A 19,863-nucleotide genomic window follows, 5' to 3' on the forward strand; every position below is an offset into this window, starting at 1 on the left:
CAAATCATGTATACATTAATATATATTATAGGTTAAAATTAACATGCAAATACATATATAATTACTTTGAATTTAACTTTAAGCTCATGTTAAAAACTAATCCATAGAAACTCCAATTAATCAAATGCATGTCAAAAATCACCACAAAAATTCAATTTTCTGGAAAATATAGAGTTATATATACATATATATACATAAAAACTCAAAAGGGTAGTTGATAATTACTTACTTTAGCACTAATTGCGAAAATTAGCACATTAAACCTCAATTCCTCCCCTCTAATCTGCTTAGGACGAATCCCATTTATAAATCTCCAAATCAAAATCTCACCGACCACAATGTGTATTAGGATGTCTAGAATCTACTGTAAAAAAATCAGCTCGATCCAACAGTTGAATCTACGGGAAACTTTAATTTTGTATGGCTGGACAAATTTTGGGGTGAATGGAGAAGAATATGGAGAAGATGGGGAAGGAAATGAGAATTCAAAATTGTTTCTCATTTTCCATGTCTTGGCATCCGAAATATCAGGTTTGGGAAATGCAATTTATGTTCCCAATAAAGGGAAAATATCTCTTTAGGTCCCTCTAAACTTTAGCTTATTTTAAAACTTACCCTAAACTTTTAATTTTACACTTTAATCATGAAATTAGCCTCCAAATTATATCCATAATACCCTATTAAATCTCTAATCAATAAATAAATATAATACAACCTAATATTAGGGTATAATAACTAAAATTAGGAACACGGATGTGACAATTCTCCCCACCTTAAAAAATTTCGTCCTCGAAATTCACGGTATCTAATCTAACTAATTTTTCTTCCTCAAATAATATCAAGGATCACAAATTTATTTCAAATTACTAAGATTCCTCGTAATAATCATCGAATCATAAACTCTAATACTTCATCTCACTTCCTTTATCATCATCATCATTGGCATATCTCTATCAATTATTTAGATATAACTCTAAGTAACTCTAAACTTCAATCTAGTTAATTCCATCACCAATAAATCCACAATAGAACTCCGAATATCATTTATTCAATTTATATAATATGATATACTTTATGTTCATATCCTCCTAGCATTAAACCAAATCTCACTTCAATAAATTTAAATCACAATTGATTTCATCCATCATATATATATCAAATATTTTTTTACCTATCTCCAAATTCTATAGACTTAAAAAAAAATCACTTTTGACCCTCTAATATATACGATATTATGTTTTTCTTAAACTTCAAATAATCTGAATCAATGATTTGCATCAATATATAATCTTATTTCATCATAATGGGCAATTCAACTCTGGTATTCAACGAGTCGCCGACCGATGAACATAATCATCAACGGAAACTACCGGTAATAATACTTGTATCTATAATATTTCACTCCAATCATTATTTATATTATAATATTCAATAATCATCATCAATCAAATATAAACCTTATTATTTTAATACAATTTCCTATTAATAAGATTCATTTCATAAAATCCCAATATCCATGTCACTCTTAAAAGTTTTCATTTATTTCCTTAAATTCAATTGAACTACTATGCTATTTTTTTATTCACCACCATATATACCATTAATCCAACTAAAATAAACTTCAATCGTTTCTCCAAACCATATAGTCACGGATATAGTACCTAAATTACGATATCAATGTTTTTTTTCTCCAAACTCCAAATGATATCTTTACACATATAGAGTCAATAAAATTTACAATGCCATCCAATTTCCTTATTTGACATATAAACTCTCATTTTGATCCTTATATAAACTTAAACTATAATCACACAAACTTCAACTAAAAATAATTTGACTATGATAAAAGTACTATAAATATTGAAATGTCAATATATGTATCCTCAACTGTGCTTAAGATCAAAGAATTTTCTCCTCAACATTCATATCCAAATTATTTCCTCAAACAATATTTATTTTCATATATTAATTATCAAATCATGAACTTTAAGATTTTCTCTCACTTTATTTATCATTGATCACTAACATTAGTATTTCTCTAAACATCATTTATATATGTAACTCTTATCAATTCTAAACCTCAATCCAATGAAATTCACAAATAAAACAGTAATTTAAATTTCGCATCTCATTTATTTTACTTAAGATTCTATAATACACTAAATTCATGTTATAATCTCCAAATTATTAATCAACCTCCAAAACCATTAATCGAGATCTCCATATTTTATCTTTCTCAATCTCATATCTAATATCTCCAATTCATCAATTTATCATTTCATCGATTACTTATACTCTTAAGAACATAAACTCGTCATATGATTCCAAGTCTTCTAGCCTTATTTCTCATCTAATATATATAGTTGTAAATTCAACTCTTCAAAATATCAAATCTTACACAAATATTAATCAAATATACCAAGTTCATCAAAACAAAACCCAAATCATGTATACATTAATATATATTATAGGTTAAAATTAACATGCAAATACATATATAATTACTTTGAATTTAACTTTAAGCTCATGTTAAAAACTAATCCATAGAAACTCCAATTAATCAAATGCATGTCAAAAATCACCACAAAAATTCAATTTTCTGGAAAATATAGAGTTATATATACATATATATACATAAAAACTCAAAAGGGTAGTTGATAATTACTTACTTTAGCACTAATTGCGAAAATTAGCACATTAAACCTCAATTCCTCCCCTCTAATCTGCTTAGGACGAATCCCATTTATAAATCTCCAAATCAAAATCTCACCGACCACAATGTGTATTAGGATGTCTAGAATCTACTGTAAAAAAATCAGCTCGATCCAACGGTTGAATCTACGGGAAACTTTAATTTTGTATGGCTGGACAAATTTTGGGGTGAATGGAGAAGAATATGGAGAAGATGGGGAAGGAAATGAGAATTCAAAATTGTTTCTCATTTTCCATGTCTTGGCATCCGAAATATCAGGTTTGGGAAATGCAATTTATGTTCCCAATAAAGGGAAAATATCTCTTTAGGTCCCTCTAAACTTTAGCTTATTTTAAAACTTACCCTAAACTTTTAATTTTACACTTTAATCATGAAATTAGCCTCCAAATTATATCCATAATACCCTATTAAATCTCTAATCAATAAATAAATATAATACAACCTAATATTAGGGTATAATAACTAAAATTAGGGACACGGATGTGACAATTCTCCCCACCTTAAAAAATTTCGTCCTCGAAATTCACGGTATCTAATCTAACTAATTTTTCTTCCTCAAATAATATCAAGGATCACAAATTTATTTCAAATTACTAAGATTCCTCGTAATAATCATCGAATCATAAACTCTAATACTTCATCTCACTTCCTTTATCATCATCATCATTGGCATATCTCTATCAATTATTTAGATATAACTCTAAGTAACTCTAAACTTCAATCTAGTTAATTCCATCACCAATAAATCCACAATAGAACTCCGAATATCATTTATTCAATTTATATAATATGATATACTTTATGTTCATATCCTCCTAGCATTAAACCAAATCTCACTTCAATAAATTTAAATCACAATTGATTTCATCCATCATATATATATCAAATATTTTTTTACCTATCTCCAAATTCTATAGACTTAAAAAAAAATCACTTTTGACCCTCTAATATATACGATATTATGTTTTTCTTAAACTTCAAATAATCTGAATCAATGATTTGCATCAATATATAATCTTATTTCATCATAATGGGCAATTCAACTCTGGTATTCAACGAGTCGCCGACCGATGAACATAATCATCAACGGAAACTACCGGTAATAATACTTGTATCTATAATATTTCACTCCAATCATTATTTATATTATAATATTCAATAATCATCATCAATCAAATATAAACCTTATTATTTTAATACAATTTCCTATTAATAAGATTCATTTCATAAAATCCCAATATCCATGTCACTCTTAAAAGTTTTCATTTATTTCCTTAAATTCAATTGAACTACTATGCTATTTTTTTATTCACCACCATATATACCATTAATCCAACTAAAATAAACTTCAATCGTTTCTCCAAACCATATAGTCACGGATATAGTACCTAAATTACGATATCAATGTTTTTTTTCTCCAAACTCCAAATGATATCTTTACACATATAGAGTCAATAAAATTTACAATGCCATCCAATTTCCTTATTTGACATATAAACTCTCATTTTGATCTTTATATAAACTTAAACTATAATCACACAAACTTCAACTAAAAATAATTTGACTATGATAAAAGTACTATAAATATTGAAATGTCAATATATGTATCCTCAACTGTGCTTAAGATCAAAGAATTTTCTCCTCAACATTCATATCCAAATTATTTCCTCAAACAATATTTATTTTCATATATTAATTATCAAATCATGAACTCTAAGATTTTCTCTCACTTTATTTATCATTGATCACTAACATTAGTATTTCTCTAAACATCATTTATATATGTAACTCTTATCAATTCTAAACCTCAATCCAATGAAATTCACAAATAAAACAGTAATTTAAATTTCGCATCTCATTTATTTTACTTAAGATTCTATAATACACTAAATTCATGTTATAATCTCCAAATTATTAATCAACCTCCAAAACCATTAATCGAGATCTCCATATTTTATCTTTCTCAATCTCATATCTAATATCTCCAATTCATCAATTTATCATTTCATCGATTACTTATACTCTTAAGAACATAAACTCGTCATATGATTCCAAGTCTTCTAGCCTTATTTCTCATCTAATATATATAGTTGTAAATTCAACTCTTCAAAATATCAAATCTTACACAAATATTAATCAAATATACCAAGTTCATCAAAACAAAACCCAAATCATGTATACATTAATATATATTATAGGTTAAAATTAACATGCAAATACATATATAATTACTTTGAATTTAACTTTAAGCTCATGTTAAAAACTAATCCATAGAAACTCCAATTAATCAAATGCATGTCAAAAATCACCACAAAAATTCAATTTTCTGGAAAATATAGAGTTATATATACATATATATACATAAAAACTCAAAAGGGTAGTTGATAATTACTTACTTTAGCACTAATTGCAAAAATTAGCACATTAAACCTCAATTCCTCCCCTCTAATCTTCTTAGGACGAATCCCATTTATAAATCTCCAAATCAAAATCCCACCGACCACAATGTGTATTAGGATGTCTAGAATCTACTGTAAAAAAATCAGCTCGATCCAACGGTTGAATCTACGGGAAACTTTAATTTTGTATGGCTGGACAAATTTTGGGGTGAATGGAGAAGAATATGGAGAAGATGGGGAAGGAAATGAGAATTCAAAATTGTTTCTCATTTTCCATGTCTTGGCATCCGAAATATCAGGTTTGGGAAATGCAATTTATGTTCCCAATAAAGGAAAAATATCTCTTTAGGTCCCTCTAAACTTTAGCTTCTTTTAAAACTTACCCTAAACTTTTAATTTTACACTTTAATCATGAAATTAGCCTCCAAATTATATCCATAATACCCTATTAAATCTCTAATCAATAAATAAATATAATACAACCTAATATTAGGGTATAATAACTAAAATTAGGGACACAGATGTGACAATTATTCCAAAACAAACAAACACGAATTATTCCAACAAAATAAATTACATTTTATCTGAAACAACTTCATCAGTTAAGGACTAGCTCAACAACTCAAAATGAGGAGCATAATTCATTTTTATTTTCAACTTCAGTCCTTCCGCTGTCTCTACTTTCCCTCTCACTTTCTTCACTACTCATTTCTTCTTCTTCTTCTTCTCCTTCTCTGCTCCTTTCTCTTTCTCTCTCTCTTTCTTTAATGCTTCTGCTCTTTTTCTCTCTACCTGTTTATTGTATTCTTCATCCACTGCATTATATTCTTCCCAAAAACCAGGAAGATTAAAAAAATCATTCTCCTCATCAGATTCTTTAAATAATTTTTTCGAATGCTGACTTGCTGCCATTCGCTCTGAACGCTGGCTCATCCTCTCTTCCGTGCTCACTCTGTACTTCGTAAAAATATTCTCAACAAATGTATTCATTCGCACAGGTAAGTCATTCTCCTCAAACATACTTTCTGCTTCATCTAGCAAAATAAACATCTCAGTAACATCAGTAGCTAATCTCTTAGCCACTGATTTAAACTTGCTCATGAATTCCTGCATTTATAGAAACACTATTTACTAATTTATAAAAAAGAAACAGTATCTTCTATGTAAAAGAAAAACAAAGTTGCATACCATGAAGTTAATGGGACAGCCAGAAACTCCTTATTCTTGACTTTTTTTCTTCTTCTTCTTCTTCTTCTCTCTTCTTCTTCTTACCTTCTACCTTAGGGCCTTCACATTCTACCTCTGCCTCAGATTCCACTAATCTCTTCAAAACAATCACATTGCCAAATCCACTGACATTTTCCAACTTAATTCTCTCAGAGATTAAATCCTTGTTCCACACAGAGGTTAGTGGATAGGTCATTGGCCTCAAATCAACGCCACGTTGCAAACGATCAAAATAACATATCTACAAGAAAACAAAAGAGAAAAAAAAAGTTATAAGCAAATACATAAATTGTTCCAAATAAAAACATAAATTGTTCCAAATAAAAACATAAATTGTTCCAACAAATTGAAACAATTGTTCCAACACATTAAAACAATTACCATTATAAATGGAAGTGGGCCTGTGAAATAATTTGGATTAGGGTCGGACTTGTAAGAACAAACAGAATCCATAAGATGCTTAATGGATAAAAACTTGTAAAACGGCACCAATCCAACTTTGAAATTTCAGTCACATTCATGCAACTGAATAAAAACTTATGGTACAAGGACCTATTCTTTGTTGATCGAAAGCAACAATTGATAGCAACAATGATAAAGTTCCAAATGAACTCATCACAAACATCCACCACATCAACATATTTGATAGCCTATCAAGCACAACTTTATCCACAGGACTGCCACTTTTGAGACCAAATGACTCCCTCCATGTCTCTAAAAACTTAACCCAACTCTCCCCACTATTATTATTGCCTTCTTGAATTTCCATTCCTCCATAAGGCAGGCCATAAACAGAATGGAAATCTTCTTCAGTCAAATCAATACGGTCATTACCAGGAAGGACAAAACAACATCTATCAGGATCCACAGCAGCCACAACCTTGACACAAAAATATGAATTGTGCTTCCCAAGATCTAGACACAAAAACCCACCAAAGCTTATATTCCTAATAGCAGCTTTGTGTGTCTCTGGCATACTTTTAACAAAGTTAATAAAAACTGTTGGACGAACCCTTTGATTCAATCCTGCAGCAGAAAAATCTTCCTCCATAACAGAATAAAGACTGTCCTTCTTCACCATCCTTCTTTCAAAATTATGGTTTACAACATTAGAACCAGATCTAGAGCCACCATCTTCTTTCACAACCTCAACCTTCTGCCTCTTCAATCTAGAAGAACCATCTCCCTTCACATTAACTCTAACATTTCTTTTCTTTTGATCTCTGCGAGAAACAACATATTCATCTTCTCCTTGTTCTTCAGATGGTGTACTCGCACTGATGACAAAATCAGGATCATTCATATTATCCCGAGCATCAGAAGAACTTTCATCTGCATCAGAACCACTTTCTACGTCCTTCAAAGCATCAGAAGAACTTTCATCAACAGGCACATCCATAGTTGATGATTTTTTTCCTAAAAGCAGATTTCTTCACAAATCTCTTCTTACTTCCTTCATTACTTTTCTTTTCAGAGACCCTTGAAATAGAACAAATAACAAAATTAACAACAATACTAAATTCAACAAAATACATATATTGTTCCAAACGAATATATATTTTGTTCCAAACGAATACAAATATTGTTCCAAACAAATACATATATTGTTCCAAACGAATACATATATTATTCCATGAAAACATATATAAACTAATAGTACATGTCTTCATCCTCTTGTAAATATTCAGAGTTTATAGCATCAAGCAATGAAGGATGAATAACATTCTCAAGCAAACGATCTTTTCTACTGGAAGTAGCTTTAGATATTATGATATATACTGAAAAAAAAACATATACAAGTCAGAAAACTAACAAATGAGAGCTGGAAAAAATGAAAAATGAAAATGCAAAGCTGTTGAAACCCTAGAAAATAAGAAACAAAACAAAAACAAAATACATAACCTAAACAGAAAATCTAAACAAATAAACTAAGAACATGAACGATACAATATCTAACATAAACAAAGAAAAAAAAAAAACTTACACAAACAAAACCTGTTCCATTGAAAATAACTACATGAACTTAACAAAAAAATACACAAAAGTATGGAGGAACTTACCGATAAAGTCACAAATACACGAAATGAGAGCCGAAAAAAGGAAATCGAACAAAATATTCGACAAGAAAAGGATCGGAAATGAGCAAAAAACAAACAGAAATGCGGAGAGAACGAACACGAAAATATGGAGGAACTCACCGATATCCTCACAAATACACGAAATGAGAGCCGGAAAAAGGAAATCGAACGAAATAATCGACAAAAAAATGACTGAAAATGAAAGAAAACGATCGGAAATGAGAAGAACAATCGGAGAAAAAAAGGAGAAGAAAGAAAAACCGAAGGAGAAAAGAAACACTGCCGCACGAAGACACTATTTATACAAGCGCGAAAAATTACAAATATACCTCCTATGTTTTTAAATAATTACAAAAATACCACAATTGTCACACAATAAGGCTTGTCACACCATAAAAAAATGTGTCACACCTGATCTCTTATATATATATATATATATATATAAATGATATTTTGGAAAAATCAAAATTTGAAATAGTCTAAATATATAATGAGTAGTATAATGAGTCTAAATATATAAACGAGTCTTCCAATTAGACCAATTTTATAAAATTTACCCCTACTTAATTTCATTAGAGTATCTCCAAAAAACTCTTAGTACACTCCCTAAAAATAATATAAATAATTGACTTTGGGTGATTTAAGAGTGACTAAGATATATTATCTCCAACAATACTCCTTATATTCACTCCTTATTTATTATTTTATCATTAAAATTATTAATTGTTGTTATATTTACCAATAGTGTGAGGATAGAGATTCTTCAATAATAAATTATTAATAAAAAAATGAATTAAGAGACACTAAGAGGTGGAGAGAGACTCTCTATTAATAGAGATGATGGAGAGGCTCTTAGTGATTTGAGGAACCACTAAGAGACTGTTGCAGCTGATTTTTCATTCTCTCTCCTCAAATTTTAACTTAAAAGCTCACTTAATAGGTTGCTGGAGATGCTTTTAATATCCTAACTCTTCTAACTTCAACACTATGATTGCCAAATATGTAAAGGTTTTCCTTTTCCATGTATTGGCTGAGAACAAAGCCAAATCATTTCATTTCTAAAGACAATATTCATTAACTTTTTTTTTTCTCACATGAATATTACATTTTAAATTTAAAAAGCATATCAAGGAAAAAAAAAGGAAAAGGGTGAAGCTTTTTATTCTTTTCCCTTTAACTATATCCTTAAAAATAAGAGTACAACAAAGATTTCCCTTCAAAAGATGTCATTGACGAAACCTCTCGGTTAAATTGTACTGACCTTTCTTAAACTTAGATCACACTTCATACAACCCATAAAACATTACAACAACAATAAAGCTTTTTTAGTACCCAAAATGATCGAGATCGGCTAACATAAACCATCATACGAAATTATAAAATCAAATCGTGTGAGCTGCATAAATTTTCTTCCTCCACTGCGTCCTATCCATTACCATAAAACAAGTTATTTATTGAAAAAGGCCTAATGCTCCCCCAGCCCCCTTAACTTGTCCAAATTGGTCATTTTATCCTCCTAACTCATCGAATGTCCCATTTACCCCCCTTAACTCAATAAAAGTAGTATTTTTCACCCCATCAACTTGTCCATTTACCCCCTCAACTCATAGAATATCCTATTTACCCCATTAACTTCATAGAAGTGGTATTTCTCACCCCTTACAATCCATTATCGAGGCCTAAATTGATATCATTTTTTAAACGTTAAACCTATATTGGTGCTATTTTGTACGTGGAACCTAAATTGATACTTTTCCAAAAACTATAGACCTATTTTGGTACATTATCCATACATATAAATATTAATGTTCTTGTAATTTGTATCTTTTATTCATTTTTTCTTTTTTTTTTCAACTTTTTTTGCTAATTAAATTTTGATTATCTAATTATTATAATAAACACACGAATGATCAATATAATTATTAAATTAAAACAAAATAAAAGGTTAATATGAAAAAAAAATATTTTCAAACTCATTTGAATAAATCCTATTAATTTTGCACTATGAAGGGGTAAGAAATACCATTTTTATGGAGTTAAGGGGGTAAATAGGATCATAAGGGGCGAGAAATATCACTTTTATGGAGTTAATGAGGGTAAATACGACATTCGATGAGTTGAGAATGGGTAAAATAATAAATTTAAACAAATTAAAAGGGTGATAAATACCAATTTTATAAAGTTAAAGAAGATAAATAGTTGACAGATAAAATAACTAATTTGAACAAGTTAAGAGACTGGTGGAGGAGTAACTTTAAAAAAAAAAACAAAGATAGAACTTTGAATTATTTAATTAAATTGAGTAGAAAGCCAAAATCACCGGAATCCAGCACAAGGATCCCGATGACAATAACATCACGCTTGTTTTATGTCACATTAGTTAATGCCACCTCACTCCATATAAATACAAAATAACATCATTCTAACCAGAGAGAATGATCAATGATATATATAAAATAAAATTTTCATTCATAGTATGAAGCTAATTGATTTTTCAATGTTATTCCTTGGCGATTCTTCTACATAATATAGGTGGCATGCCTAAGGTACAACTTTTTCTTTTAGGTTTAAAATGACTGTATGCTGTTATTTGAAAACATTACTTCTGATATCATATTATCAGTATACACATTATAAAGTTACCTATGATGTCCGGATCAAAGAAAACATCAGATTAAGCTAAACAAGAATACACGAGATATGTGAATCAATGAAATATTTTCTAAATTCTTTTTAAATCCGGACCTTTCAATCACAACTAAGATTAAGAGATCTCAATTTAGGTATATTATTAACTATCTAAAATTCCTTCACCACTAAGAAGATGACACGTTGGTTTTACCACTTAGCTCCTTATAAATAGAACATAACTTCATCATCAAAGTATATACACACTGATCTATTGCAATTACTCTTGATTACTCAGTACTTTTGTCCAATATTCTGCTAACTTAGACATCAGAGTCGGATCGACGGGCAACGACTTCACGCTCATCATCTTTCTGTCTTATTTCAAGCATCAGAGAACTTCTTTAGGCAACAAAGTACTTCTACACAAATTCTCTTGTATCAAATTGATGCAGTGAGTGTGGATCAAACTGAATAAGCGACCATGTCTCATCAAGATAGCAATACAAACTCATCATCCCCACAATGCATGTAGGACTCCAAGTCATCCGTCGACGCCAACGGAAATCCATTAAGAATTGAGAAGAAATGAAATCCATCACCACGATTGCTTTTATAGTTTTGGAAAAGGAAAATGAGAGGTCTATGTAAATAGGAGACTGTTGGCATCAGTGCTACTTGAAAATCGTGAAGGTTTTTGTCTATTTTCATCTAGATTAAAACGCCTAAAACACATGTTGTACATTTTATGGAAATTAAAACAGATATCGTAATTATGCTTATTTGAGGACTGCACGCCTGCTAGAGGTGATGTCGTGTCAGAGTCATGTAACGCGATGTCCTACCTACTACAGAAAATAATGAATCATATGCATCACAACACCTTTTTCATCACATACGAAGGATTAGATATCTACGGAATGTCAAATCATTCCTCAAATGATTGGGCTTCACAAAGCCTCTAAAGAGCTTTGAGACTCAAAAGGGGACATCTAATTTCATGCGAATATACTAATATACATGTGTCCTCATCTTAAGCTATCAGGGATGTCCGAATCAGGATTAACCTAAACATGAATAAACATCCCTCTAGACATGTGGACCAATGAGACGCTGTCCAAATTCTTTTTGGATCAAGACCCTTCAATCACACCTAAGATTAAGGAATTCCAATTCATGTATATTACTAACTACCTAAAACACGTTTATCATTGAATAGATGATACTGTTCTCCGTAGCATTTAAAAAAGTTCTAAACATCAACTGACGGTTTTAGCCATGAGTTCCCTATAAATAGAATGCAACTTTATCATCAAAGGTACATGCACATTGATTTATTGCAGTTACTCTCAATTTCTTAAAACTTTGTCCAATACTGTGTTAACTTTGACATCAGAGTGAGATCACATGTCAATGACTTCGCGTTGATCATCTTTTAGTCTTACTTCAAGCATCGGGAGAGATGACTCGTGTCAATTTTCAACCTACATATGTAATATTATGTACGATTTACCTATGAAACCCACCAAACGAATATATATACATTTTATTGCAATCATTAACTAGCATAGTTTGTGAAGGACCGCAAGTATGGCAGTAATATATTGTAGTAAAAACTCAAAAGGTGAAGGTCTGATCCAAACAAGGACCTATAATTATCTTATCTCTATAATCTTTGCAATCATTTATCTTAGCATGCTAAAAGCTCTTCATTTAACACTAGTTACTAATTACTCATGCATGCTATTACACTAATTAAAGTGAATCCCATTTATAGGCCCTACTATGGATTCTCAGTCAACATGAGGTAAGAAAATCTCATATCCCAATTTTTTTTTTCTTATATTCAATTACTAATATGTGATGTAATTATCTTAAGTTAATTATATTTATTCTAGTTAACCTTGATTGTCCATGAGTCATAATTATGCTACTTATTGGAAAATTAAATAGGAGACGAGACAAGTAAAGAAGATGAAAATAAAAACATATTTTCTTCCCCTCATTTGTCTGATCTCACAAATTAAATGGGAGACAGATAAAGAGACATAAAACGGGAGACAACAAATTTTCTTCTCCATTTTTTTGTCCCCTTATCTGTTTCACATTCAATTATTGACAACGTGTCGGAAATTAAATGAAAATCTAACGTAAAAATGGAGAGAGTATATTTTCTTTCCCATTTCATAAACTAGACTAGATAAAGATAATGGTGTTACAATGATTCCATTTACTTTAATAAATGTCACTTATCCTACTATTCATCATCACGCTGAATTATTGTATAGGTCTAAGTTCCTTTCTTTAGTCTTTCAAGACTGAATATAATATAATGATTTCAATTTGATACTCTGTTTTGATTTTGAAATAATGTAAAACAGAAAGGGTGAAATTTTCAAAATTTAACTTCATTCTTTCCTCATAAACCATGGCATGTCTTCATGTCATCAATCTATCTTTTGCCTTCCTTCAGTAAGGATCACATGGTTAATTTGTCCCAAAATAAGCTTTAATTATTAATTTGATCCTTTAACTAGCCATTTTTTTTATATCAAATTAGTTCAATATAAACATGTATATCAGACATTAGAATTTCACACCGCATCGAAAAACAAATATAAGTTGTGGACTAAATTAATGTAAAAACAAAAGGGTGAAATTGAATTGACCATTAATTCATACAGGTTTCACAGTCTTGGCATCAGGGATAACAAAGAAGTCAGTAATTGGGAACACAAAGAAGATCTACAAAGAATGCAGTTTATAAAATGAAATAGACAATACATACATTCTATATGCAAGAATAACTAGTCTTGATCATCTCAACAGTAGTCCTTACATAGACCTCAATCAATCTACTGAACAATTCATTTGCTAGAAAGCCTTCCAAAAATGCAGGCAGTCTTATTAACAGCAACCATTTGTCGCAAATACAGACTCGGCGATGCTCTGATTCCATAGGCATGGTAGTTATTAGGCAACAATAGCATTACTTTCTGCAAATAAATCTGTATCAGTATCGATTATTCAAATTTTTAAGAAAGAAAGAAAATAAAAGAAAGCCTTTGAAACTAGAAAAAGAAAAAGAAAAAAAGAAAGCAATGACTTCAATTTCGATCAAATCTACTGGATCTCAAAAGTTTATATATGTGCTTACTTAACTTTTCCCTTTCCTCCATCATTCAAATTTTAATCTTCAACAATATTTGTTTGTTCTATTTTCGAAATTAATTTGACTCGTAAACTCCTCATCCAAGTCAAAATGAACTTTTTGTTCATATTAGTCTCTGCAACTTGGATTTTATCGCAAATTTAATTCAATGTTTTGATAAATAAATCCACTCAACCTTGTTATAAGTAACTAGTTCTGCTAAAATATATTATTACAAATTCAGTACTAGAAACTCTCACAACACAGAAGAAGTAACAATAGCAAATCACAAAGAAAAAAGAAATAGAGATGTTACTGATCTAAACAAACACTGCTAACAGTCCAAGGGAAAATATCCCTCTCCCTTAGCTCAAAGCCAAGGGCCAAAAAAAAAAAAAAAAACGACCGACCACTACCCTTCCTCTCTTTTTCACTCCTACTCTCTTTTGTAACCGATTGCAATCTCTCCAATACAGTAACTAACTTTGCCAATCACCCAGCTCACCCTTCATTGATAATTGTCCCTTGCCTTTTCCTAGCATAAACATTCCATAATTTGGACCATAACTCAATTGGGCTAAGATTTTCTCTATTCCCATTTCCCTTTATATCATTCAGTCATTTTGTTCTTAACATTTTCATTGATTTGTAACAAAATGCACTAAATTGGTCCTAAAAATAAAGCTGCAGGCTACGATGCCCGTAAACTTAATTTTGGAGAGTTGTCTTTGAGGCAAATTTGACATCAACAGCACCTCAAGGAACAACAATATTAAGCGTAAGAGGAATCAAGAGGTGATTCAATTTGAGAGTAATTTAAAGGTTTTTAACTTGAGGCGTGAGATTTGAGTGATAAAGCCTATCTGCTTGCTTTTAAGTGGAAGTTGGCCATGAAACTATCCATTACTTGGACATAGTATCTGGTGGGAGAAAAGAAACAAGAAAAAGGAGCGTGGGTAAGAGAGATAGGGAAAGTGTAATTTTGCAGATGAAAAAGTTAAATCTATAAGTCCAAATCAATGACATTCAAAGATGGAATATTATTCTTAAAATTCTACTGAACTGATGAGAAATACTCACCATACAATGTTGTCCCAATGTAGGAAACCAGCATGTCCTCTGGCGTTTGTGAACTTGTAAACAGCACCCGACACTAAGAAAAGGACATAAAAGAAGAGGAAGTACCATGACACTTTCAAAGATTAAATCTCCATATATATACAGATTGTAACCTATTATCCAAAGAAACCCAAAAGTAACTTATTATAAATTTGAAGTGGAAATTTAAATACCTTCATAACCTCCAAGAACAGGATCTTCCGACATTAGAAGGGGCGTATCCAGGTCTATGAACCTGAAGGGAACATTTACAGAACAATCATGAAGGGCCGTAGTAAGTATTGCAAATTCAAACAACAAAATCTTTCAGCATAAAATGATAAATATATAGGACAATGTACAATTCTTTAAAAAAAAAACAAAGAACAGCTATGTTAGACTGCTATCAGCTCCACCAGTAATTATGAATCACACTTACTTGAAACAACCCAAGCCAGCAGCAAGGTGACCGGCAAAGCCCATGGCCAGTCTAGTCTCAACCATACCGCCAATCATTAGATCCAATCCTGATGCCCTTGCCGCCTCAATAATTTCAAGTGCAGCAACAACACCAACTTTGGCAAGCTTGATATTAATTACATCTGCAAGTTTTCCTTCTGCGATTTTCTTCACATCACTTAATCCTCGACAGCTTTCATCAGCTGCAACAGAGACCCCATATTTTCCCTTTGCAATATTAGTAACATAACCAAGGCCTTCCCAATTATCTCTGTGAACTGGCTGTTCAAAGAGAATAGGAGTAACCTGCATTTCTGAGAGAAGAGTATTGCATTCAAGTTAGTCTCACAGGTCAAAGCCTAAGCTTTTTCCCAGCAAATTGAATCAATTGAAACACAACCGTGTCATGGAAGAAGATTGGAGAGGAAAAGAAACGCAAAAGAAAAAACTTCCATTTCTACATTCAATAACACACTGTAAATAGAAGAGAGAATTAGAATAGATGAACCAAGAAAAAGAAACCAGATCATGTAAAAGTCAATAAATACTATCTGATTTCAGGTAGCTAGCTCAAGATATCTATAAACAGGGTAATCTATTGAATGTTAGATCCTTTACCATGTAATTTTTCAAGAACTTCAATAGCTTCATCGGGTTTGTATCCCTCATTAGCATCCAAGATAAATAAGCAATCAGGGAAAGCTACACGTATGGCCTTAAGGACTTCTATGTCTGCCTTGAGGTTCTTTCCAACCTTGAGCTTCAAAGTTTTGAATCCTTGTCTGCGATACTTTGAAGCCAATTCAGCAGCTTCAGCTGGAGATACAATGGGAATCTGCACACGTAATGTGGATCAGCCTACTTTCAAGGATGAAGCTCTTACTAATTTTACCTTAAAATATATGTACTTTTCAGTTATTAATGCGAAATCCACCAATTGCATCCGTAGCTTTCACAAAAAAGCTATGAATCACAAAAAGAATCAATACCAAAGGCACTGAACTGTTATATCAGTAGTTATGCTGTTTGATACTCCTCCAAACAGCCTCCATAAAGGTATACCAACACGATTAGCTGCAGCATCAATCAATGCCATCTCAACTCCTGCCCTAACCTACAAGTGTAAAAACATTTAAATTAATACCAGGAAATGAAAATCACTTTTCTAATACAAGTAAAGATTTACAAGAAATGCGCAAGCATTTCCATTGGAACATGATTATATCGGCATATCAGATTCACACAAGGTGATGTTTAGTCAAAGGCCTAATATATACAATCATTGAAATTGTATAAAAAAATTTATTGACCCCTGACTTGTTTGAACCAGCTATTAGACAAATAAACTTTCAAATTGTTATTAGTTAATTCCTTGTTTCAAGTCAAATTAAAATATATAATGTGTTTCAGACAAGCTCACATGAAAACTTTGACATGAAATCAAAAACCATGACAAGTTTCGGCAGTTAATATTTCCATTTTAATTTTTTCATTATCTTTCCATCCCCATTCTACAAATTGGATAACATAGAAGCAACAACCTTAAACCTTGAGAAACAATGGACATTGGATAACACTTTAGGCTAATACTGATAATGGCAAGTGATGTTGATAATGATGAAACATAAAAGAGGAGCAACGCCATATCTCAATCTTAAAAAGCAACTTCCCGTATCGGAGAACTTAACTAAATGCAAAGGTAATTCAAACCAAACCCATAAACAAGAATGTGTTGGATTTCTTAGAGAAACCCAAACTAGAATAAGATTCATGGAAAAAAGACAATCTTTTGATGGTTCGAGCCCATCCAGTTACTTTTTTATGGGGATGAAATCGTTAGGCAGATTAATTAGAGAGAAAGTAGCCACTCACAGGCTAGTCTTAAATGGAAATCAGGGCGGAGCCAGCTGTCTAGAAGGTGTTAACAGAATTCAAATTCAGATGGTGAATAGCAAAAAGGTACCCCACAGCAAAAGCAAGATGATATGACAAAGTCAATATATGAAATATGATTGAAGTTCATATCAAAACCAACAATAAAATTGAAATAAAATCCCCAAAAGCAGCAAAGATCTCAAATCAACTTACAGAAGCAAATTCATGGCCAGGAAGAGTCGCACCGATATTGTCCAAAAGCGATCCCAACGCCATTGGAGGACAACTCCTCAACAATTCACAAGCCTCTCCAGCTTTGGACATAGCTTTGGCCTGATCCTCTGCAGTAACATGAGGCAAAATCGGAGCCTCACCCCAACCCACACAACCATTACTGAGTTCAACCCTAATAGCCACATTCTCCACTTTATCCAGCCTAGACGAGGCAATTGTAAAGGGTGATATCAAAGGCACATTAAGCGGCCTATTCTCTGCTCTCTCAACATCGACAATCAAAGTTTCCATCAGGTCCCGAAACCCAAAACTAGTTGGGGCAGTTTTGGGTGTTGCGGTAGCCATTGATTTGATTGCATTGAGCCTGGAAATGGGGTTGGGAGCATGTGAGAATCTAGGGTGGATTTGGAGGGAAAGATGGAAAGATGCAATTGAAAACATCTGATTTTGATGTTGGTAAATTGGGGATATGGGTGGTGGGTTTTGAGAAGTGCAGAAACATTAGACAAGTGCGAGTGTTGATCGATACTAACCAAGGAGTTGGATCTGAGAACTGTACGGTTGACCATTTCTTTATTGATCTTGTGAGTATTTTGGTGCCGGCCTCTTATGTCGTTTTCGCTTTTGTTTTTGTCTGTCTTTGTCTATTTTATTACTCCTACCTAAATGCTTGATTGCAAGTGGGAAAGCTTGCCTTTTTGCGTCCAAACAAGATCCTTATCCATCCCAAGAGAAAACAATTCCAACATGCTTAAAATGCCTACATTTTTCAATAACCCATAAATATAACCTTTTTTTTTTTTTTTTTGTGAATGTTATAAATAAAACTTGAAAGCAAATTGAGATTGTGTTTCTATGAATTAATTGAATAATTAAAAATAAGCTGCACAATAAAAGAAATTTAAGTAATTCGATAAATTCGTATAGATTAACATGAAAAAAGAAATTTTATTATCTTTAAATAACCAACAAAAATATAAGAAAACTCTCATATCTTCATCTGCTGTCAATAAAAACTTTACTTCCAAAAAGAGGAAAAAAATATTTGATTAATAAAATTTATTTTTTTGTTCTTATAAAATATGACCCTATTTGGGAATTAGCTGTTAGCTGATTACATTAGCTGATTTGACTAGCTGTTTGTGTAGACCTGTTTGGTAAAAATTAGCTGATTGATAATAGCGGTTTGTGCAAAAAGACGAATAAAGACATTTCTTTTTTTAATACATAAAAATATATTTACAATAATTAAAAGTATTTTCATGTCTTTATTAATGCATACACATTAAAGAAAAACATATGTTTATTTATACAAATGAAAACAAATGTTTAAGAAGCATGTTGGCGTCGTCTACTCCTCATCAAACTATGAGTAATGTCAGTACGAACATTAAAATTTAAAATTATGACTTATAATGTTCTATATATTGAAATTTATGACCTATAGTGTTCTATGTATTGAAATTTAAAATTTCTATCATTACACCATATGATCAATAAGAAGAGAATCTTATGCAAGCAAACAAAAATTAATCAACTAACCTCCTTGATGAAGAGCTTCTTCAAAAAAAAAAAATCTTCCGTAACAAATAGATTCCCAGATTTCTTCCTAAGGTCGCAAGAAGCAAAAAAAAATTGAAGAAAAGCGCATGAGAAGATGAGAGGATCGAATGAAACGTTTATTTGGTTGGAGGAGGAGTCTATCTATTAGGGTTAAAGAAGTCCATTAATTTTAATATTGCAAAACGCTAATTGAAAAAGCTCATAAAATGAGCTTTTTCTAGATTAGTGTTTTCATCCCAAAACTCTCTCCCAAACTTCTCTCCACCAAACACTTCAATCAGCGGTTTCAGTGATCAAACCGCTAAAGTTGGTCAAAACCGCTCTTTTTATCCCAAAACACTCTTTACCAAACAGGGCCATGGACTTAAATACTTACTCAATCCTAGAAAACTTAAGTCTTAAAGACTCTTCCCTTCTTACTAATAATCCATCTTAAAA

At 31.4% G+C, this 19,863-nt stretch overlaps 1 protein-coding gene across 3 annotated transcripts; it reads right to left on the bottom strand.

Annotated features, from left to right (window-relative positions):
- Nucleotides 1–13,685: 13,685 nt before the first annotated feature.
- On the bottom strand, nucleotides 13,686–18,481 carry LOC136217967 (L-Ala-D/L-amino acid epimerase). Of its 3 annotated transcripts, XR_010683587.1 has the most exons (8): nucleotides 17,842–18,481; nucleotides 16,757–16,867; nucleotides 16,372–16,588; nucleotides 15,734–16,067; nucleotides 15,489–15,550; nucleotides 15,277–15,349; nucleotides 15,028–15,116; nucleotides 13,686–14,041 (listed from the first exon to the last, which is right to left on the bottom strand). XR_010683587.1 is itself a non-coding variant. In XM_066004688.1 (7 exons), coding segments are annotated over exons 1-7 (1,260 nt in total). In that variant the 5' UTR covers nucleotides 18,304–18,479; the 3' UTR covers nucleotides 13,686–14,040. The 3 variants fall into 3 exon arrangements, 2 of the variants coding, with proteins under 2 accessions (XP_065860760.1, XP_065860759.1); XM_066004688.1 differs by lacking the exon at nucleotides 15,028–15,116 and having other exon boundaries at nucleotides 17,842–18,479; XM_066004687.1 differs by lacking the exons at nucleotides 13,686–14,041; nucleotides 15,028–15,116 and having other exon boundaries at nucleotides 15,273–15,349.
- Nucleotides 18,482–19,863: the final 1,382 nt, after the last annotated feature.

This window comes from Euphorbia lathyris, chromosome 2 (genome assembly GCF_963576675.1).
Source record: "Euphorbia lathyris chromosome 2, ddEupLath1.1, whole genome shotgun sequence".
Taxonomy (NCBI): Eukaryota; Viridiplantae; Streptophyta; class Magnoliopsida; order Malpighiales; family Euphorbiaceae; genus Euphorbia; species Euphorbia lathyris.